The sequence below is a fragment of the Trypanosoma cruzi genome, genomic scaffold (assembly GCF_000209065.1).
Source record: "Trypanosoma cruzi strain CL Brener 1047053517163 genomic scaffold, whole genome shotgun sequence".
NCBI classification, from domain to species: domain Eukaryota; phylum Euglenozoa; class Kinetoplastea; order Trypanosomatida; family Trypanosomatidae; genus Trypanosoma; species Trypanosoma cruzi.
Genome location: NW_001849555.1, coordinates 14,648 through 36,213, shown reverse-complemented (window position 1 = coordinate 36,213; position 21,566 = coordinate 14,648). Strand labels below are relative to the sequence as shown.

Genomic DNA, 21,566 nt, shown 5'->3' with positions numbered 1-21,566 from the left:
GCGGCACTTTGGTCCTGCGGTTGATGCGTGTCTCTGGAATCACGGTGGCAGGTGGAGGCGTCAGCAAGCCAAGGTTTTCAATTTGCGCCCTCTGCGTGAAATTCCAGTACCAAAGAGCCGGAATCAGCTCTGCCTGGGTAAAGAGGTTCAGCTCCAACGTCAGTAAGACAAGAAGCTGAATGACATGGAGAACATGTTGGTTGACGTAAATGGCAAGAAGCGGCATGCGTTTGGCCGCCTCCGCCTCCAGTGCCGGAGAGGCGGACGGGATGTGGGAAAGAAAAACGGATTTGTCGGTGGTGTACGACAACTCCTGCAGGGATCCCAAATGTGGCAACGCATTCATGAGGCGACGATGGGCGAGGCCGCGGTTACAAAGCATGGCCTCGAGGTGAACCAGATAAACCCTTGACATCTCAGCTGCCCAAGAACGCACGGCGTCCACGGTTTGCTGCCGCAAGAAAATTAATTGATCCGGTGGAATTTTCGAGGAATCCATAGTTTTTTGGATGCGGTACCTCAGCACACCCTCCAGCATCTCCTCATCGCCCGCAAAGATTTTCAGATACAACGGGGCACCATGCTCATCCGCCAGCTCTTGCAGAATGCGATGCGGCATCGATGGGCCATGCAGAAACGACTCACTCGGGTCATGGCGAAAGAGCAAAATGACAGCTACGGATCTCATAAGCAGCAGTGGCTTCCGTGCACCCAACGCCTCCACAAACTCCGTGATACACTGCAACGAGGGCAGAATGTAAAGATCCTTTAGTGATGCAAGTTGGCTTAACAGAGTTTTGTATGTCTGCAAGGCCTCCGCAAAAGGAGCGCATGGTAGCGGTTTTGTGGGAGTGAAGGAGCTGGCCCAGTACCCTACCTCCGCATCACGGAAGAACCTGCCGTCCTGCACAGGCTCCGCCTCACGTCGAAATTCAACAGAACCCAAAAGATCGCATGCCTCTTGGCAAGTGGCACACGCCTTCTCCGTATCCGACTTCTTACTGCCAAGAATAAAGCCGCTCAGAATGGAGAGAAAAAGCTTCCGCCACCGCAGTCTTGCCGCAATGGCGACGGACTCCGCCTTGCATGCGGCCTCTTCCAGTTCGTTCATTATTTGTTCCTCCGTCACATCCTCCCCGGGATCCAGTGCCTTGAACCATGGAATAAACTCCTCATCACTTCGAACCCTCATGGTCATCACCGCACGCGTCGTCAAATCTATGCATCGGGCAAGAGCACGGCAGTAGGTGTACAGCGTTAAATTCTGCTCTTTTAACAAATCCATGCAAAAAAAATAAGAAAACTCAAGACAGCCGGAAGTGAGAGAAAACCCCTGCAGATAATTTAGTTCCTTCAGGTGAATAAGGTCCATGACATCTAACAAGGCCTCTCCTGTTAACGTGGCTGCAGACGGGATTGTGCCGTCCTTCAAGAGGCAGTTGAGGGAGCAAATAGAGCCGTAGCCGCAGCCGGGATCCGTCTTGGCGTCCATCACCTCCGGTGCACTAAGCATCGTCTCCTTTTCAACGCCCTCGCAGGTGTAGCAGCGCCATGGATTGCCGGTCTTTCCAATAAATTCCTTGAACTCACCCATGCATTCTACCCATGTCTCGTCAAGGTCACACGCCATGGCCGAAGATGCCGTTTCTCTTCTCGTTCCCTCTCTCTCTCTCTCTCTCTCTATATATATATATATATATATATCTTTCTCTCCGTTCCCCTTTGTTTTTGTTTTTGTTTTTGTTTTGTCTTGTTGTTTTTAAATTTAAACCCCCCGCTTTTTCCTCTTCCTCGCTACTCCTTTAAAAAATATGTAAAAAAAAAATATATAAATCCTTTTTAAACGTCCTCTTGCGACTCCTTGTTGCTTCCAAACATGTGCCCATATATATGTATGTATATATGTATGTGTGTGTGTGTGTATGGCAGAAAGAAGTTTTTTTTTTTTTTTTTTATAAATAAAAAAAAAAATAAATAAACCGTGAGTGGCAGTAAAAAGTGTAGAGAAGAACAGTGTACATTGCACAGAGGAAACGTGAGAAAGAACGAGAGATTAGAAATGGCTCAAAGGCAGCAAAACCAAAAAAAAAAAAAAAGAGAAAGAGAGAGACGAGGGTTACCTGTATACACACATAAGCAATGTCATGACTTGGGTGTCGTTGACAACCCAAAAGGAGGGGCAAAGTAAAAAAAAAAGTCCCGCACGGACCCCACCCCACCCTTTTATGAGCACATAGAAGTAGTCGGAGAACGAGAGAAAAAAAAAAAAAAAAAGGGGGGGGGGGGGGGGGGGGGAGAAAATAAAATAAAAAAAACGGTGTGCGGGAAGTTTTATTTTTCTTTTCTTCTTTTTTTTTTTTCCCCCTTTCTTTTAATTTTTATAAAATACCCGCATGCATATTTGTAGAAAAAAAAAAAAAAAGAAATAAAAATCAAAAAAAGGGGGGCAGCAGACAGAAATGTAATCCAACGAAACAGAAAAAAAGAAACCACACACACACACACACACACCAATGAAGTTCGGACACGAGAGCAAATAAAACCAAAAGAAAAGAAAAAAAAAAAAAAAGCAGGTATTCTTTTCCCTGCGTTTTTTTTTTGTGTGTGTGTTTTTGTGTTTTTGGGGAGTTTATGTTTTTTTCTCTCTTTTTCTTCACTCTCCTCCCCCATCGCTCTGGTAGCAATCGCACCGCACCCGCGCAGTTATGTGTACATGTGGAGTGAGAAGGGGAAGCGGGCCTCGTGTCGTCATCATAATTACATGATGACATCAATAAAACATCAATACCTCCACCCTTCAACCACCGCCATGTTTCATTGCTGCATCGCCTCTCAGTTGCCGCATTTCCTCAAGGAAATATGCGCCTGGATGAGGCCGTCTCACCGCAGGAAGGGATGGAGGAAGGGGGCAGGGCTCCACACACACACACACACCTGCGCCCATGCACCAGCCAACACGTCCGGAGGGACCTCGTGGGACGCCCGGGGATCGTCGTGAGCCCGCGGAGTGGCGTCCATGACGTTGAGGGTCCGCAACCGCCGGAGTCCCCGCCGCGTGAAGGACTGCAGGGAGGGGGAAGGGGGACGACAGGGAGAAGAAAAGAAAAAAAGAAACTGCCACCCGCCGCCCTCCAACAAATCCTCGTAAAAAAAAAAAAAAAAGAGTTAAGCCTTCAACCACAAAAAAAAAAAACACTACCATCCACCCAGACCCCGCCCGGTCGTACATTCTTCCCGCCCACACGCACACACGCACATCTCTACCACTTTCAGTTTTTTTTCCCCTCATATCGGCAAAAGACACATGTGCTTTCGCTCCGTAAATAAATAAAAATAAATAAATATCAGTAAAAGGAGTGAAAGGAGTGAAGGCACCTCAATTCCCGCTGCCTGCATGCCTGCACAAACAAAGACGAAGGTGGAAGAAGTACGTGGATGTGTCCGAAGTTCTTCACATTAAATTCGATCAAAAAAAAAAAAAATGCATACAAAAATACAAAACAACAGCAACAAAAAAAAAAAAAAAGACGTAACGTAAACCAATAAATAACAAAATAAGAGGGATGAAGAAAACATAAAGACACGAAAAAACGGCCATATAAATATTCAATTATTTATAATAAAAATAAAGAAGGTTTCATTACAAAAATACACCGTAGAGTGCCTCATGAGCACACATAACCGTCGGCAACATGCGTGTGTGTATGTCATGTGTGAATCCCATCAAAAGGTGCCACGAGGAGGAAAGGGGAAAGGGGAAAGAAGGGTCATCGATGCAGCTCGCCTCCTAATTACAGGCTTAGCGGGAGCCGACAAAATAAATTAAACATACAACCACACAACCACACAAATAAAAATAAAATAAAAAATGAAAAGGGTAAATTTGGCAATACATATCAGAAATAAAAATAGAAGAAAAAAAGAAAAAAAGTAATATATAAATAACACCTTTGCGTGATTCATTCATTTATTACAAAAGACGTTCCTTGAACCCATTGTAATCCCCTTGCGTCCTCTTTCTTTTTTTTTTTTCTTTTTTCTTTTTTCCTTTTTTCCTTTTTTCTTCTATTTTTATTTGTTGTTTTGACTTGCTTGTGGGGTAAAAGGGCAGGACACACACACACAAAAAAAAAAAAGGGGGGAAAAGTTAATTTTGTTTTCACACATTCATTGCGTCTTTTCCTTTTCCCTCGGACTCCCAATAATGCACATATACACACAATCACACACACATATAGAAATAACACATTACAAATACACACCAATACGCATGTACAGATGATGTGTTATACATACATTCTTGTAATAAATGCCATCATGTGTGTGATTGTGTGTGTGATTGTGTGTGTTGTTGTTGTTGTTTTGTTTTGTGCGGCCCACCGTACGTTCCTTTTTTACATCGCCTTCTCTTTTTCAGCAGCCAATTCCCTTTCTCACCTATGCACCGTCCGTCACTTTTTTATTTTTTTAAAGTTATTTATTTATTTTAATTTTATTTTAATTTTATTCTCTGTTTTCTCCTTCTTTTTTTTTTTCCCCTATCTTGAGTGTCGGCACCACCACCACCACACAGAAAAAAATACATCCGCATCCCTCTCCCTCACTCTCCTTCACTACTTCGTCTCCTCCGTGTGTTGCTGAAAAAGTGGATCAACAATGCGCCGAAGCACCCGACGCTCAAAGCCATTGGCGCCAATTGACCGCAGCCGAAGTCCGCCGGTCTCCGGATGGCGCAATAACCCCATCACATCGGCCTCAAAGGCATCCGCAGAGAATTCCCCCAACCACACCAAATTGCTCTGTGCATTCGTCAACCAGTAGTCCGGCACGAATGGCGAAAGGGTAAATATAAACGGCAGGAACACCGTCTCCAAAACCGCCGTCTGCAGCACCTTAGCGTGGTGCAGTGGAGAAAAGCCCGATGCTTCCCCGATATGACCCACCGAGGGCGTAAGGGAAGGATTGCTGGGGGTGAGGCCCTCCGTCAAATCTGAGTACATGGACGGCACTTTTTCGGGTTCACGGCATTCGCCCATGCCATAGAAAGATCCCTCGCAAGAAAAGAAACCTCCAAGTATGTTATTGTTTGACTCCTTGGCCCGTTTTTCCCCTGCAGTGGCGGCGTGAGGTCCGTTCCAGGGCCACTGTCGCAGTCCCCTTTCCGTGAGCCAAATGCGTGTCTGGTTCTGTTGATACACCTCAGCCACGGCACATGCGGCGGCAATTCGGTACACGGATGAAAGACGAAAAACATAACAAAAGTCCGCGGCATGAAGAACATTCTGAAGGATGATCATCAGGTGGCTTTCACGCACGACATTCCCCGCACCTTCCCGCAGTATTTGTTGAAGCTGATTGAGCAGCACTTGGTGACGACGTTCATCCGTGGAAATGATAAGTTGCGCTGTCATTTCATATAATTCAACCCCTTTTTCATGTGTCCACACCGACGGCGTTGAATCGTGATCGCTCTCCTGTGAAGAGGCAACGGTTGGAAAGCAGCACTCCGGCGTGTCTAGCAATGTCAACCCCAATGCAAGGCTAACGCTCTGCTGTGGAGAAAAAAATCCGTACAATGCAGCATACGGGTGGTGTATTTTAATCAAAAATGCGTTTGTCATCCCCACATGACCCAGCTTCATCACAGTGGAGGCAAAAAGAAAACTGAAAAGCTCCTCATCACTGAAGTTCTCCGCCACGTGCGGCTCCGACAAAAACTGATTGGCCGCTAAAACAATATCCGATGCATGGTATGCATTATGAAATGGATTCCCCGGAAAAATGTAATTGACGGCGGTGTTGTAGAAGCAGTACAGCCGCCGCACATTAAAGCCAAACCGCACAGAAAAGTTGTAGCGGAGCAGAACATTCAGACATGTGTACACGTAGGCTTTGGGGCCATAACATTGCCGATAATGCAATATGTCCACATTGGAGGAGTTCACATCCCCTAGAAATGGAACCCCGACGCTGCGGAGTGCCTCCTGGACCTGATCAATCGGGCGAAAAACGGGTGAATGACGCGAAGAGGAACGGGAAAAAATTGGTCCCTGATTTGTTAATCGCCCATCAAGAGAGAACGCTGGCATGCCTTCACCAAAGTCACCGTTGCTTCCAATGTCAAGGATTGAGACGCCATTCCGAAGGGGCGGCGCTCCAGTGCGATGACTCACAGTCGATGCGCCATGGATGCTGTCTGGGAGTATTGAATACGACTGGTTTTCGCTGCCGTGACTGTCGCCAAATCCGAGCGGGTTGGTTTCGCTCCCGCGGTACGGTTTGCCGCGGCCCAGTGGTTTCGCAATACCACGGTGAAAAATGCTTGGTGCCCACACAGATGACAGTTGAAGAACGGAAAGTGCTTCCTTTTCGGTTTTGACGTCCTCACCAGGACCGGTACTTCTTGGTGACAGCAAAAGCCTATTCATTTCATGCTGCAATAAGTTTTGTGTATTGGTTTCGGCAGCGTTTGCTGCTCTTGGGGAAGCTCGATTTAATTTCCCAATGCTCGCTGGTGTGTTCACACGGAATGATTCCGTCGTTGAAGAAAATGTGGTGCATGGATTCCCTTGCGTCTCCGGGGCCCAGTAAACCCCGTGTTCAATGTATTCGTCACCGCACTCTGTTAGCGTTTCCTGAGACGTCGGGGTGAGGACGGCCTCACCAACTGCATCCACAAGCGGTCGCAGCGATTGCGGCTCCAACAGTGAGGCTTCCAAAGCCTGATATTGTTCATTCATCCAATTATTAAACTCATCCAGGCTTGTCGACTCCGCAAGACGCTTCCTTAGCTGGGCAATGAATAAAGCCATGAGTCGCTCATTTGGCCTGGAATCCGCAATGCGCTTCACTGGGACATGCGCTGCAGGTGCCTTCATTGTACACAAGATAAGGAAAAAAAAAAAAAAAGGGCTTAAAAAAAAAAAAAAAACTGGCCCCCTTTTTTAATAACTCCTTCCTTTTTGATTGGCTGTTTGTGTGTTCGCTGTTGCTTTCGTACACCACCCCCTCCTTTTGTTGTTGTTATTATTATTATTCTGCGTGCTTGTGTGTCGCTCCTTTGGCGCTGGATGGCCACCGCTTCCCCCCAACTGCAACGAGATATATAACGTCGGGTGTGTGGGTGTTGCCGAGAAAAAAAAAGGAAAAAAGAGAAAGTGAGAAAAAAAAAAAGGGGGGGGGGGGAAAACTGGGGAAAGACCGTCAGTCACGTGACAGCAAAAGAAGTTGTGAAAAGAAAATAAAAAGAGAGACAAACAGACAGAAAGAGAAAGAAGAAAAAGAAGAAAAAAAAGGATGCATACGGAGTGACGTGTCACGCCCTTCTCTTCTCCAGCTTGAACTCCAGTGTGTAGCGGCACCACGTGTCCTTCACGGCGGCGAGTCGTTCGGCAGCGTTGTCGTAGCGACGGCGGGCTGCGCGATTCCCCAGGACAATCAGTCGGGTGGGTGTGCCGATGCAGAAAAGCGGTGCCCGCAGAAGGTGCTGGTGTCCATCTACATACGCGGACTCGGCGGCAGCGCAAAGGGCGTGGGCCAAACAAAATGAACTCTCACGCAGCGCCCGCTCCACACTCATCGTCTCACCAGCGCTGTCGGGGCGTCCACGCTTTCTACTGATTCCATCGTGGCCGTCGCCACCGCCGCCATCCCTGTTGTTGTCTATATTGCCGACCTTCTCCCTCACAGTGTGACGGTGTTGTGGCGGCGTTGGGGAGTCATGGAGTGCCACCTCCGCGTCATCCAAGTCGTGTGACGGCAGCACAATCACAAAAAGCAGTGACGGATCGTCCTCGCCGTCGTGACAAGCAAGTGCATCTTGCAGCAAACATGTCTGTAGACGCTGCAACACGGCCGTGACAAAGGGCGGGTTCACTTCATAGTGGCCGGCCACGAGTGAGAGGTCAAAAAAGGAGCCAAGGCTACCAAAATAGTAATCCGTATCCGGAAAAAGAGAACCGAAATGCGAGAGTTGTGCGTTGATGGGGCTGGCAAACGCCTCACACTGCACATCGAAGGCCTCACACAGCTGTCGCATGACGAGAGGTGGAACGGCGGCATGTGGGCCTTGATTGTAGCCCATTTCCCCAAAAAGAGAGCGGTAGCGCAGAAGCATTGTGAAGACACGTAAGAAAAACGGCTCAGATGTCATGAAAACATGCAAACCATCGGATACACTTGTTCTCTGCTGCGTCACTGCGCATTGCCATACATTCCGTGCAGACTCCACTCCGCGTCCATTGACGGCAGTCCCTTCCCGTTCCCTTTGGAGACGTGCGTCCCACAACAGCGACAACCGCTCGACAGTGCGCTGAAGCACTTCAACCGCTCGGCCCCCGTAGCGCAACGTCACACAGTCTTGCGTCATGCGTACCTCCACCAGCCCTGATAAAGTCATGCCTGGTTCGTCACAGCACGAGCGTCGCGCCAGGCACCGCTCGCTCAGTTTCTTTCGAAGCCCGCGCACATAGTGACCCATGCGGACCGTCACATTCTTGGGAAACTCCTTCATTTTATTTGCCGTCACCATCGTCTTCTCGCGTGGGAGACGAATCCCCCGCAACGCGAGTGTGGCCGCAACAAAAAGGCATGTTGACGTTCCGCGGATGTTATTAAACTCGTCTGCTGGAAGAAGCGGATCAAAATACACCGGCCTCGGCGGCTCCAAGATGATGTCTTCACGGTCCACACGCCTAGAATCCATAGTAGATGGCTCCGTCGGCGCAATTTCCACCCAATACTGCCCACCAGCCATGTTCGCCACGTCCACGACGGTGTACAGCGTGGCGTCGTGGACGTGGCGGAGACGGACCGTCTCGCCGCGGTCAAGAAGCGTCACGGTGTCACGGTTTGCCCGCACCCCCGTCGTTTCGTTTAGGCTCTGCATCACCCAGCGCGCGGGAAGCTCTCGGGCAGCCTGCGGAGCCATCAGCAACCGGCCACGGCCAGCGGTGTCGTCAATGGCCGTGAATGCCCCGTGCCAACAAAAGGCCTCCTCCAACGCGCGAGAGAGATCGAGAAAGGCGTCGTGACGGTCCAATTCATCATCTGCGCTTATGCGAGCCGCAAGCACCTCCTCCTCCGCACATGAGATTGTGTCCACACCGCCCTTGCGACGCACACCGCCATATGTATTCTTCGTGTCATTCCTAGCGTCGGCAGCGTCTTCCGGCGTTTGGCCCGTGACAAGCGACCTACCAAGCCGTGGCGTGAGGCCCCGCAAAAGAAATGCGGAGCGGGAGCCAAGGCGAATGTTGTACTGAATGGAGTCACATGACAAAACATAGGCTGCCTTACGACCCGCGCCACTCGGCACCAAGCGGACACGTGCGATATCCGCAAGTGACTCGTCAGCCCCGAAGCAATCATCCACCCCCTCCCTTCTCGTCCTCACCTGCATTTGCCCAATGACAATAACGCTTCCAGCACGCCTTAATTTCGCCGGTCTATTTATTTATATGTATGTGTATCCTGCCTCTCGGAGTCGCGAACGATGGACGTACGCATACGCACACACGCACACCCTTCTTATTCCTCTCTCCCTCTCTGTGTGTGTGTGTGTGTGCAAACCGAGCATGCATAAAAGCAGATGGAAAGAGACAAACAAAAAAAAAACAGGAGTTGGCGTCGCAGTAAAATAAACAAAAAAAAAAAAAAAAAAGGAAGGGGTGGTGTGGGGTAAAAAAAAAAAAAAAAAAAAAGAAGTAAATTTCGTATTCAAAGCGGAATGGACACGTACCGCACACTCAAATAACACCAAACACCACAACAAAACAACAAACATTATAAATATACACACACACAACGAGTACGCTACGAAAAAAAAAAAAAAAAAAAAAAAGGAGAACTCACATGCATGCATATAAATATAAATATAAATAAGTAAAATAAATAAATAAATAAAATCATGCAGCAAAAAAAAAAAAAAAAGTGAAACGCACATATATATTTTTTTATATATAAAAAAAAAAACAACCACAACAAAGAGGGAAGAAGAGAAGGGGAGAATAAAAAAAAAAGAAAAGACACGATGAAAGAAAAATGTAAAGAAAAACAAAAACAAAAGAAAACCGCCGGCATATAAATAAAATAAAAAGAAATGAATAAATAAATAAATATATTTACATGTCTGTCTGTCTGTCTGTCTGTCTGTCTGTCTGTCTGTCTGTCTGTCTGTCTGTCTGTCTGTCTGTCTGTCTGTCTGTCTGTCTGTCTGTCTGTCTGTGAGTGTGAGGGCATCAAAACAGAAAAAAAAAAAAAAAACATAACATTTCGCGTTAACACTCAAGCAACCAACGAATGGATTTTTTTTTTTTTTTTAAATAATAAAATAAAATAAAATAAAATAAAAAAATATAAAACCATAAAAAAAAAGAAAAAAGAAAATTTCGAAATATAAACATATAAAACCAAAATAAATAATAATCACCGTTTTATTCTTCTTCACCGGGTCTCTCTTCCCCCCTCCCTCCTTTCTCTCTCTTTATTTGCCATACACACAAGCAACACAAAAACAAAACCAAAAAATAAATAAAAAATAAAAAATCTCAACAGCACACACATGCAGACAAAATACATAAATAAGTAAATATACATACATACATATATATATATTTATATCGTCATTTTAAACCTCATACACACAAGAGAAACGGCAAAGGTTGGACGTAGCCAATAAAAATAAAAATGAAATTCGTTCTGTTGTTCTCATTGTTGTTATTTTAAAGATGCATGCCTACTGGAAGAGTAATAGACGGGGTTCAGAAAAAGTTTCACCATTGCTGGAGTTGCTGCAGGACCCATTGTTAAGGCTCTCCGTCCTCCTCCCTACTCCGCGGCCATTGCCCACCGTACCCTTCCTATCACCCTTGGCCATCAGGGCATATGGGGCTGGAGAAGATGGCTTGCTTCGCTCTTTTTCCACTTTTATTTTGGGTTCTTGTAATGAATGTTGTACCTTGTGCGACTCGTTAACATTCACCCTCGAATTTGGATCTTCCGTGACATTCTCTGAATTCTCTGCATCTTTTGCCGCCAACCTCGATAGTCGCATCTGTTTCGCTGCCAACTGGTCTCTCTTCCTGTTATACTTCTTCGCAAAGTTTGCCAGGCACCGCATCGTGTCATTCATAGAAAAAGAACTGGAATTTTCGCAGAAATAAGCCGGCATCAACTCAATTTTCGCATTCAACTCGCTCATCAGCTGCTCGACATGATCCAGCGCTGGAAAGGCGGTGTAGATAAACTTCCCAAGCTTCGTTGTCCATGGCTTGTCATCCGGAATCGCACGCACAAGTGACGCACACTTCTGCAGACGAGCTCGAACGGATTTAAGCTCCCCAGCGACTCCGGGTACATCAAAGTTTGATGCGTTTTCCGCCGCCGACAACAGTTCCTCCGTCCAATTGTGCAGGGCTGGGTCCTGCTGGTCGATGATCTCAACCAAATAATCCAAAAGAACCCGGTTGTTGTTTGTTGTCGGAAATTCGATAATTTGCGGTAGTTGTGTCACACGAAATCCTTTCGCCTCCTGAAATCGACTACCCGTGTTTAAAAAATTGCTTACTGCAAGAACAACCTGTAACAAGCGGGGCAATTGCGTGGACTCCATCACAGCAGACACTCCCTCTAGCGTGCGGCAAATTTTCACCTCAAGGTCATCAATACGCCCTTTGAATTCGTTCTTTAAATTCCAACATTGCAACCGCTCGGCGTAATGCCCAATTTTCATCGTCATCATAAAGAAGCGTACAGGTATGCTCAGTTGATGAAGTCGCGCAACACTCGCCTTTGGATTGCGCCTCATCCATGCTTCAATAGGCCGAAGATCTTCGGCGTGGGGAATAATCTTGACAAGGCCTGAAATGTGCTCCTCACCAAGAGTCAGCTCATCAAATGTACGCACACGTGCCTCAATAGTCTGTATGGGAAGCCGCAAAAATTGAAGCACAATGCCCACATTCCGCTCACGATTTGGATCAATAATAACCTCCTTCATCACAAGCGGTTCCCGTTCCATTGGTTTCTTCTCCACCCGCCTAAACTCATTAGCCAATTCCCTGCGGTATAGCTCGGGAAGTACAATAGATTCTTTGGCTTTAAATACTGACACTTTCGAAATATTTTTTACCACATCAATGGGAATACTACGCGTAGGACCAGGTTGTGCGGGTCCTGATTTCGCCTTGGGCGGTGGCGGCGGCGGTGGCGGTGGAAGTCCAGACTTTGTTCCAGCGCCCGGTGGCGGTGGCGGCGGCGGTGGAAGTCCAGACTTTGTTCCAGCGCCCGGTGGCGGTGGCGGTGGCGGTGGAAGTCCAGACTTTGTTCCAGCGCCCGGTGGCGGCGGCGGTGGCGGTGGCGGTGGAAGTCCAGACTTTGCTCCAGCGCCCGGTGGCGGTGGCGGTGGCGGTGGAAGTCCAGACTTTGCTCCAGCGCCCGGTGGCGGTGGCGGTGGCGGTGGCGGTGGAGGAAGCCCGGAGCTCGCTGCGGTACCTCGCAGGGATGGTGCCGCTGGATAAATGCCATCTATGCCAGTTGTTGGTAGTGATGGAGGCATTTTGAGCCCACGAGAGGTCGAGGACCTATTTTCGGACGATCTGCCCTGTTTGTTTGGACTAAATGCAGATTTGATGGCAGCAACGCTCTGTGGCGACAAGGGCTCATCGTCTGTCTCATCATCTAAGTTGTTCAAGGCATACACGCTACCACCTCTTGGCATCTTGCCCATCCATAAATCTGCTGGTTCCCGCATAATCTCGGGTAATTCCGTTTTCTTAGGCTGTAGTTCCATTGTTGTCTCACCCTTCTCATGTGCATTTTGCTGTTTCAAATGAGAAGGCAATTCGACGTGCGATAACGCCAAATCCGTTGGGCGAAAAACATATGTCGTTTTGCTGAATGGAGACGTTGCTTCTCGATCGCCCTCATCAGGGCTCCTCGAGCGCGCAGTATGAGGGAATAAAGATACGGCATTATCGGGGCAAGCAATGCTGACTACGGAGGGGTAACGTTTCAATTGTCGCCGTTCCCTCTTTCTAAAAAAACTTTTCTTGGGCGATGCAATGAGGGCCTCAAGATTTCGTCGGGTCTCTTTTTGTGCCGGCACCTGCTGAAGATAAAGTCGAGCCTGGTTCAAGTCTCCGTCTGTGAGCCTTAATGCATCCTCAATGTCCTTTATTGTGCGTCCTTCAAACTCTGTTTGCAGTGCCTGTGCCTTTGTGGTCTCCAGAGATTTATCCAGAAGGCTAATGTAGTCCTGAACCTTTATCATATCCTGCTCAGACATACTTTCACCCCAGCCCATCAGCCGCTGGGCTGGTGCTCCGTTTGCCATCTCCATCTTCATTGTAAGGACAGACAACGCCCCCTGTGCGTCCCCCTTTGTGGCGTTGAGTGCATGAATGATCTCCCCCTCCCACAAAGGGGAGAGGTCCAGAAGTTTCATGATCCGCCTCACCGCGTGCTTCGAGCCGTACTGCAGCTTTGGCCGATCTCCAACTTCGGTAATGCTCCCACTTCGGGATCGCTCGGCCGAAGGCAGCAGTGGCTCGCCCCGCTGTTCTCGATCCTCCCACTCACTCTGAAGAATGGCCAACATCAGTTCGCGATCACCCTCCGAGGCAACAGCCACCTCCCGTACACGTGCCGGGGGCACTCCAAAGACTTCGCTCAAGCACAGGACCTCCTTTGAGCTTATTACTGTGACCTCCTTCTGGTCGCTGACAACAGCTGCGGCTTCATCGCTGGAGGACTGGGTTCTCGATAATGTCGAGGATAATCCTCCGTGAGTGCCCCCATTCGTGAGGAACAGTTGTGATAATTTTCCTTGAAGATATTGGGATGAACCCATTTGCGAGAAATTCAAACTACAGTGCCTTTGCTTCTGCATCGTGGATGGAATACGCGGCAGTTTCTCCCTCTCAATTCCCTTGTCACCCAACGTCGTCAGGCCATTCTGCTGCTTCTCCTGGGCACCGTTGTTGGCAGCCACGAGAGCACCAGCGGAATCTTCCTCCAGTGGGTTCGGCATCACGTGCTAAAAGCAGGCCAAAATATATTTATTGTTGCCCCCCACCTCGCACAGAAACACCAAATGTATATATAAATATAAATATATATATTTATATGTGTACAGGACCTGGAAAGACAATGATGTGGCACACGAGATAAGAAGAAGGAGGGGAGAAAAAAAAAAGAAGAAAGAAAAAAAAAAAAAACGTTGAGAGAGTGGTGCAATGGCTCTGCAAACGTTCGCGCCTCCTTCTCCTCCTCTTTTCCTTTTCCTCCAACAGACACGACAAAAAGTGGTTTAGGGTGGGTATAGGAGCCCCTCGCAATGAACAGAATTCTCCCTGTATTGTTTTGAGGCACCTGCACCGACGAGTGGCACGACCCCTTCAAGCGCACTGATGTCTTCCCCGCCTGCTCCCTTGACAACACCGCACAACTGTGGGTGTGTTGTGGTTCTTTGCCTTTGTTTTCTCTTTTCCACCACGTTCCCCCCTCTTCCGCAGCAAAATACTTCTTTCATCATGTTAATCATCATTATTATCATTCTTTGTTCCCCTCTCTCTCCCTCTGGCACGGCACCACCACCGTCAAGCGCACAGCATAAAAAAAAAGAAAAGGAGAGAATAAAAAAAAGGCGCATTCAACAAAACAAAGAAACAAGCGCGTTATTTTCCCCTTTTTCAATGTGACTTCACTCCGCAGTGAAGACAACGTCCACCTCCGCGTCCGCAATGTAGCGCGCTGCGATCACCGCCACCGTCATCTTCAGCGTCTCCAGGTCCTCCCCGTCCACATCATGCAGCGGGAACGACAGGGTGCCGGAAATGCGCCAAAAGGATGATGGTTTTGCGTTGAATGCCTTCAGCGCCGCCCCACTATTCATGCAATCCACGGGATCCTCTTCATTGCCGGTGCTACCCGGCGAATTCTCCGGCGTCACCACACGCAACGCCATCAAGCGCTCCGGCAAATTTGGACGCCCCTCATGTCGCACAACACACGGCATCCACCACGGGCCCAGCGAATCGCCGCAATGCTCCGAAGATGACGATGACGGTGGTAGTGTGCATGCGATGTGACCCTCCACGCGCACCAAGAAGGCATGTGCACCGTCCACCTCCTCTACGGTTCCTGTGGCTGAGAGTGAAATCACACGTGGAATTGCCGCGGCCTCGACACGCAGACGAGACAAAAGGAATTCAGCCTCTTCCACCGCACGACTCACATTGCCATGCCGCTGCAAGGACGTCAACAACATGTGTGAAAGTTCATTCCATGCACCTTCCGCTGCTGGTGTCTCATGTTGGGCACACAACTCCTGCAACCGTTCAAGAGACCATGACGCTTTTGCCGTTGTTGTTGTCGTCGTTAGAACCTCGAGCAGAGTCCTTGAGTCCTGCACACACGGAAGTTGCAACAACGGATCTTCAAATCCCCAGGTACGCCGTTCAATCAGTGAAGAGAGACGCATCAGATAACGGGCCTGTTTCCATTGGGTCCTGCCGTCAAATATCACACAAGCGCCTCGTACCACATTCAGTACGGATGGCAAAAGAACGTAAAGGTCCTCCCGCAGCCGCTCTGCTACCGTACTTGGGATGTTAAGAAGCAGCTGCGGGTCGATAGCGGCCGTCGATGGCGAAGCAAATGGATGAGTTACAGCCATTCTTCTTTCGTCCCCCTCATGTCCCGCCATATATGTTTCATGCACAAACATCCTGGCACAGTGCGCAAGAATAAGCATTTGGACCTTCGTCCAGCCCCTACTAAAATCCAGGTCCACGTACTGCACATCGTAGCCCTTGGGAAATGCCCGAGCAATGGTCTGCAAGGCCTGCATCTCAGCATCATCCGTGATACGGGCAGCGTCACCCACGTACTCCGGTGTCAACTCTACACAAGATGAGACAATCAACCGCCACACGCCCGCCACGGTAGATACACGAATGCCAGATTTTGCCTCTTCAATGGCCTCAATAGTTCCCACAGTGATGCCATGATTCGACAGCGCAATACCCCGCGTAGTTGGCCGAACCGTTACCGTCTCATCCCCATCACCCTCCGTCACAACCACGCAGCCCGCCTGCTGTAAAGAGGCAATCACCGACCGAGCAAACTCCGAGGCATACGCTGGGATATCGTCTTTAGAGGGAACGCCGTAGAATTGTAGGTTCGTGCGCAAATGGTACAGAAAGTAATGACTTTGCAGGATGCGCAAAACGCCCGGCATGTCACTTGCTCGCCCTTGCGCCACGGCGGCGTTTACGGCGTCACAAAAATCGTTCGGGTACCGCAAGTATGACTCAAGTGGCAGTGGGTCATTCAGTAGTCTGCCCCACACCCAACGCCGTGCGGCGCGGCAATAAACGACTGCCTCATTAAGTGCTCGAGATGTCATTTGTAGAAGTTCGGACACGGAACAGTCACCACCAGATGCGTTGACGAATTTGCTGGCAACGCCAAGTCGCTCCGCAGCGCACACGAATGCCGTCCCAAACAGTGCAGCCGGCAACCTCCATGCCGACTCAAAAGTACAGACAAGCACTAATGGAAGCACCGCCTCTGTCTCCGGGTGCCGTGCTGGTTTCTCTATATGCCCGATGATGATCAACTCATCTAGCAGGCTTGTCCCACGATGCATGTAAGCCACTCCGGCTGAAAGAAGCAGCGCAATATTCTGATCTTCTACATCTTCGCATACCGCTTCAGGAACAAAGTCTCGGCAGCGGAGAACTATGCGTTTTGCAAGCTCCTCGGCTTCTCGCGCGGAGGGAACAAACACAACGTTTGGAGTCGATGCGTAACGCACCTTCTGTAGTTCCTTTAGTGCAGAGACAGTGGCTGCCTCGTACCGACTGCGGGCTCCTCCTTGCTCCAAAGCCTCCAGACGCACATGTAATTGCCGATAGGAATTACCATAATTGTATTGCCGCGCTGCTGGGATCTTCATCCATCGTGACACCTCGGTGCAGCTTATCAGTGGGTATGAGAGGGCAAGAAGACGCGCAGGCTTCTGCCCATTGTTTACCAAGTAAGGCTTTGAAAGCAAACGTGCCAAGCATTCCTCCATCCAACGACCCTCCGGTGCACGAATAAGATGAACACAGTCAGCAATGATGTGAGTCACGCTCAGAAGGCAATCCACCGCACCTTGACGTAACAACGGCGCCAAACCGCTACCACTTGCGATAATAATAGTGGCCTGATAAACCTTTTCTGCCTTCAGCGTCGTCCCCTCACCAAATGGCTCTAATTTTGCCACCCGCTGCTTCAAACCCTCACCGAATTTAATCCGCCAGTCTTGAAAACGACGCATGGCGCACGCCTCATGTGCCGTGGAGGTACAGAATTTTTCGCTCAGCAGCGGGCACAGCTTTTCAGCCATAGAGGTCTCCTCGGATGCGCCCATGTTCGTCTCTAATAGGGCCCCTTCCAGAAGAAATTGCAAAATGAAGAGCTCAGCAATTGCCGTCTTACCACCGCCGGGTGGCAGCGCTGCAAAGATGTTCTCCGAAGGATACGCCATGATGGGCGTCACGAGGTCGCGCTGCGCCGGGAAGAACTCGGTGAAGGGAAACAACTTATCTGCTGATGCCTCCAAGCCGTACGGTTGAAGCGTCGCGAAGACATCCCGTGCCGTTTCATCCTCCAGGGCAGAGGGACGTTGTTGCATCTCCAACAGCGGCGGGGCGATGTCCGGCAGTCTTACGTTCATCAAACAAACGGCGACAGAGCACTCGGCTCCAAGCCAATACAAGGATTGGCACCTCACGAAGTAGTGAGTTGGCTTCGGCTCAATAATTGGCACCACGATCGTTGGGGCGGAGAGCGTTTCGCCTCCACGCAAAGCCTCCCCAGTCATGTGCAGCTGCTCATGGTGAAGAATGCGGCCGTTGGTGTGTTCAATCGTGAGGAGAAGTTCACCAGCCGTCTGGCTATGTACTTCCTCGTTGTATGTAAAGTCTGGCGTGATGTCGACATCAACGTACAGCATGTTACGGGTGAGAGGGCGTACGGAAGCCTCCAATGTAAAGTGCGGAACCTGATGAATGCATTCGTATGCTAACTCAGCACGTCGCTCGTCGCTCAACTTCTCAGCAAGATCTTCAAGTGACCATAATCGCACCTCTTCCCACGAAACGCGACGGCTCTCCAATGTGTGAATAAAGGCATTAAAGTTCTTCGGAGCCACCGTGTGACGCAACTGACGCACGGGAGATTGCACAGTCCACTGTTGATGTGCCACCATAAGGCAAAGGTTTAGTACCTGCTGCGCGGTACGGCCGAACTCGCGCACCAAACAAATCTCATGCAGAGCTCTAAAGATGCGTTGAGCGGAGTCCTTCACATAGACAAGCTCACTCATCAATGGCAGGCCCTGTAGACTCATACCACTGATGTAGCACTGCAGCAATATGTTAATTTTCGCCAAGGGCGTGTAGCGACTTTCCCGAACGGCAATAGGAGCATTTTCTAACAAATATTGCAACTGCGTCTGCTCCTCTGGCCGCACCAAAATGTGTGAGAACTCTTTTGACATGGCGAACAGACGGAACAAGTCCACATCATGCATCGTACGACCAAGGTGGGTGAGGTACGTGGTCATGGAGGCGGATGTGATGTAGTAGAAAGATGCAATGCGGCCGTATGGTTTCGGTGAGATGCGCCGAGCGTGGGTGTCATATTCCACCATCTGACAGCGACGCAGGTCATCCGCTGCGGTGTGCACAATATTCTCTAAATGACGGAGGAACAGAGGGTCAGCATTACTGGCGCGTGTCCCATAGAGTTCAGGCGATCGCTGCATTCGGACGTACAAATATGTTCGCTGTAGCCACCGCACTCCTTCAGCGACACTTCCCACGTGGCCAAGTACCACCTCGGCATTAAACATGTCAATCAGCCGTCGCATCATCTGCGACTCAATGGGAAGCTGGTCGTTGAGTACACTTAAGTAGTAATGCAGATCCTCAGCGCTCGTGATGACCGCAGCCCTTCCAAGAGACGAGCCAAACCCCACACGACCAGCACGACCAAACATCTGCAGAACGTCAAGTGCACTCAACAATTCCGTTTCACCCTTGGCAGCATTAAAAACACGAGTGCCTTTGATGATCACTTGATTCGCCGGCAAGTTCACACCCCACGCAAGGGTTGAAGTACAAACCAGTGCCCGCACGTGTCGATCCGCAAAGAGTCTCTCCACAACCTCGCGCTCCCCACGGCTCATTCCGGCGTGATGTACAGCAAAGCCCATTGGAAGCATTTGCTGTAAACTCGGTCGAAGAGGACGCGATGGGTCAATTGCCGCCTCACGTAACAACTGTTCCGACTCACTGCCGGGACGCACAAAGTAATGCGTCCGTTTTTCCTCCAAAATCCGTCGTATCATGTACATGACGGTGTATTCAGTGTCCTTGCGGGAGTGCACAAACACCATCGACTGTTCCCCACTCATCGCCGCCTGAAGCAGCTTGTCGTATGTAACAAGGTTCATAACAGCCACCTGATTTGTCCCACGTACCTTTTTGATGGCACAGAATGTTTGCTGAAGCGGAATTGGACGGAAAGAACTGTCAAAGACAAATAATCCCCGCTGTCGGTCCACCTGCAAAAAACTCGCCACATCCGCATAGTTCGGCAAAGTGGCGCTCAGCCCCACAATACGGATATCCGTCTCACCACGAAGTTGCTGCTGCAGCATGGTTCTTGCAACAATCGCCTCCAGCACAGGTCCACGCTCGTTATGAAGTAAATGCACTTCGTCCAGAATGAGAAGCTTCAGCAACGATGCCACGCCAAGTTCCACAGACTTGCGTGTCACCACATCCCACTTCTCGGGTGTTGTCACAATGAGCTGCGCGTCACTTAGCTGGGCCTGATTCGCATTGGAGTCCCCGGAGAGTTCCACCACGGTCAAACCAAGCTGCTCTAATCGGTTGGAGAAAGTGCGTACCACCTCCTGCACCAGTGCCTTCATGGGTGCCACGTAAACCATCTTCAGTTCACGCAGATTGATGGCTCCGCTGCGGGCCGTGGCGTTCTTGACAGCCCTCAGCATTGCCATCATCGCAATATTTGTCTTCCCTGCCCCCGTTGGTGCGCACACCAACATGTTTTCATCACTCCCAAAGGCACAATCAAACGTTTTGCTTTGCATGGGGTTGAGGTGTGTGACACCAGAGAATGCCACTTGTGCCCACTCTGGAAAGGCGCTCACAGGGGTCCGGGCGTATTCACTCGTTGCGGATGCCGTTGCCGGAAGCACCACCTCATCATGTGTTTCAAATACCGCCCGTTGTGTCCCTTGTGGCACAACAGCACGTCTAAGTCGATGGGGTGTGCTCTCATCCTTAAATGCGTATGCTTCCAAATCCACACGCCGCAGCGGTTTCACATCGCCACTGTTCCCGTCATCGTTGTTAATGTCATTCTTGGGCCCTATTTCTTTACCCGTGACACTTTGGTAAAGCCGCTCGACCAGACGATCCTGCTTCGCATGTGTCTTCATGGCATCCATCACAGCTTCCTTCTCCTGCTGGTTGTGCCCCTCTGCAAACTGCATGCCGTACACAATTGCCCAACGCGATGCGGCTACGACACCAATCCATTCCATGACTGCCTCATCGTCGTATCCGCCAAGAAACGCAGTGAGTTGTGTTTCGAGAGTCAACTGGTCAACCTGACGCTGGCCGGCGTACCGCAATAAACGATCCGCCTGCAGGTCACACTCCTCGACTGTCTGCGTGGGAAACAGGCGGCGCAAGGAGTCACGGACATATTTTGGGTTGCATGCAACCTCCTCAAACGTCACACGTTGCGCCCGGCCACCGCCGTTAATGTTGTTATTATGATTATTATTGCCCTCTTCTGCACCGCCGTCGTCCTCATCGTCATCGTTGGCTGTGAGCCCCTCCACATCTACGGCAAACCTCATCAAGTCCCGCCTGTTGTCGCGGGCAGTCCTGGACTCATCGTCATCCGATGAGTCACCAGCCTCCTCCTCCTGTTGCTGCATGAAAAAAAGGTCGCCGAGTCCATCGCCCAATCCAGCGGCATTGTCACCGCCGCGATGGGCCACGCCACACGTGTTTCCCACCTCCTCCTCCTCCTCCGCCACCACAATAAAGTCATCAATGAGTCGGCCATACTGAAGCACCTCATGCAGTGCCTCGGGGCTTATTGAGGTGTCGAAGAGTACCTCAAGCTGTTTCCTCACCTGTTGCAGCTGGGCTGAGCCCCCTGCGGCGGTACCATTACCCGCGCGGCACACAATGGAGAGTGTTTCCTCGGCGATCTCGCCAATCTCATCATCGAGGCCGGGTGGCAGCCATCGACGCAGATCTCTCAGAAATCGCTCATAGTGCGTCTTTGTCCTCTCGGAGTGCGGCAAGTAGCGCGTGGCGGCGGGCATCACGTTACGTTTTCCTTTGTTCCCCTGTTTCTCCTTATGCTATCTCTCTCTCTCTCTATCTTTTCCTCACACCCTGTCTTTGTGTGTGTGCGTGTGTGTTTCCCCCTCTCCTACAAGGATCACTTCTCTCAGGAGATGTAGA

General features: G+C 49.8%; 5 protein-coding genes across 5 annotated transcripts, besides 38 other annotated features; all 5 read right to left on the bottom strand.

The window, feature by feature from the left end:
* Positions 1-1,630, bottom strand: Tc00.1047053511755.119 (hypothetical protein, conserved; the record flags this gene model as incomplete). Its single annotated transcript, XM_809313.1, has 1 exon — positions 1-1,630. A coding segment is annotated over one exon (1,630 nt), but the record flags the coding sequence as incomplete, so codon positions are not given.
* Positions 1-21,566: part of a sequence feature (heterozygous, non-Esmeraldo-like haplotype) that runs on past the window's edge.
* Positions 1,647-1,681: a sequence feature (GA-rich).
* Positions 1,682-1,704: a microsatellite.
* Positions 1,722-1,761: a microsatellite.
* Positions 1,802-1,834: a sequence feature (AT_rich).
* Positions 1,886-1,925: a microsatellite.
* Positions 1,937-1,979: a sequence feature (AT_rich).
* Positions 2,258-2,274: a microsatellite.
* Positions 2,275-2,295: a microsatellite.
* Positions 2,296-2,315: a microsatellite.
* Positions 2,330-2,360: a microsatellite.
* Positions 2,408-2,441: a microsatellite.
* Positions 2,491-2,511: a microsatellite.
* Positions 2,545-2,569: a microsatellite.
* Positions 3,321-3,345: a sequence feature (AT_rich).
* Positions 3,469-3,591: a sequence feature (T-rich).
* Positions 3,597-3,630: a sequence feature (AT_rich).
* Positions 3,849-3,945: a sequence feature (T-rich).
* Positions 4,017-4,085: a sequence feature (A-rich).
* Positions 4,208-4,277: a microsatellite.
* Positions 4,456-4,535: a sequence feature (A-rich).
* Tc00.1047053511755.100 (hypothetical protein, conserved) lies at positions 4,614-6,878 on the bottom strand (the record flags this gene model as incomplete). The annotated part of the gene is made up of 1 exon (XM_809311.1): positions 4,614-6,878. One exon carries the CDS (start codon positions 6,876-6,878, stop codon positions 4,614-4,616), a length of 2,265 nt encoding a protein of 754 aa, XP_814404.1.
* Positions 6,886-6,931: a sequence feature (T-rich).
* Positions 7,133-7,297: a sequence feature (T-rich).
* On the bottom strand, positions 7,316-9,400 carry Tc00.1047053511755.90 (hypothetical protein, conserved; the record flags this gene model as incomplete). Its single annotated transcript, XM_809310.1, has 1 exon — positions 7,316-9,400. One exon carries the CDS (start codon positions 9,398-9,400, stop codon positions 7,316-7,318), a length of 2,085 nt encoding a protein of 694 aa, XP_814403.1.
* Positions 9,634-9,661: a sequence feature (AT_rich).
* Positions 9,681-9,704: a microsatellite.
* Positions 9,819-9,841: a microsatellite.
* Positions 9,863-9,904: a microsatellite.
* Positions 9,962-10,070: a sequence feature (T-rich).
* Positions 10,081-10,118: a microsatellite.
* Positions 10,127-10,225: a microsatellite.
* Positions 10,304-10,324: a sequence feature (AT_rich).
* Positions 10,325-10,361: a microsatellite.
* Positions 10,522-10,546: a sequence feature (AT_rich).
* Positions 10,573-10,620: a microsatellite.
* Positions 10,736-14,029, bottom strand: Tc00.1047053511755.80 (formin, putative; the record flags this gene model as incomplete). The annotated part of the gene is made up of 1 exon (XM_809309.1): positions 10,736-14,029. One exon carries the CDS (start codon positions 14,027-14,029, stop codon positions 10,736-10,738), a length of 3,294 nt encoding a protein of 1,097 aa, XP_814402.1.
* Positions 12,189-12,262: a microsatellite.
* Positions 12,335-12,364: a microsatellite.
* Positions 14,093-14,131: a microsatellite.
* Positions 14,185-14,216: a microsatellite.
* On the bottom strand, positions 14,702-21,424 carry Tc00.1047053511755.60 (ATP-dependent RNA helicase, putative; the record flags this gene model as incomplete). The annotated part of the gene is made up of 1 exon (XM_809308.1): positions 14,702-21,424. One exon carries the CDS (start codon positions 21,422-21,424, stop codon positions 14,702-14,704), a length of 6,723 nt encoding a protein of 2,240 aa, XP_814401.1.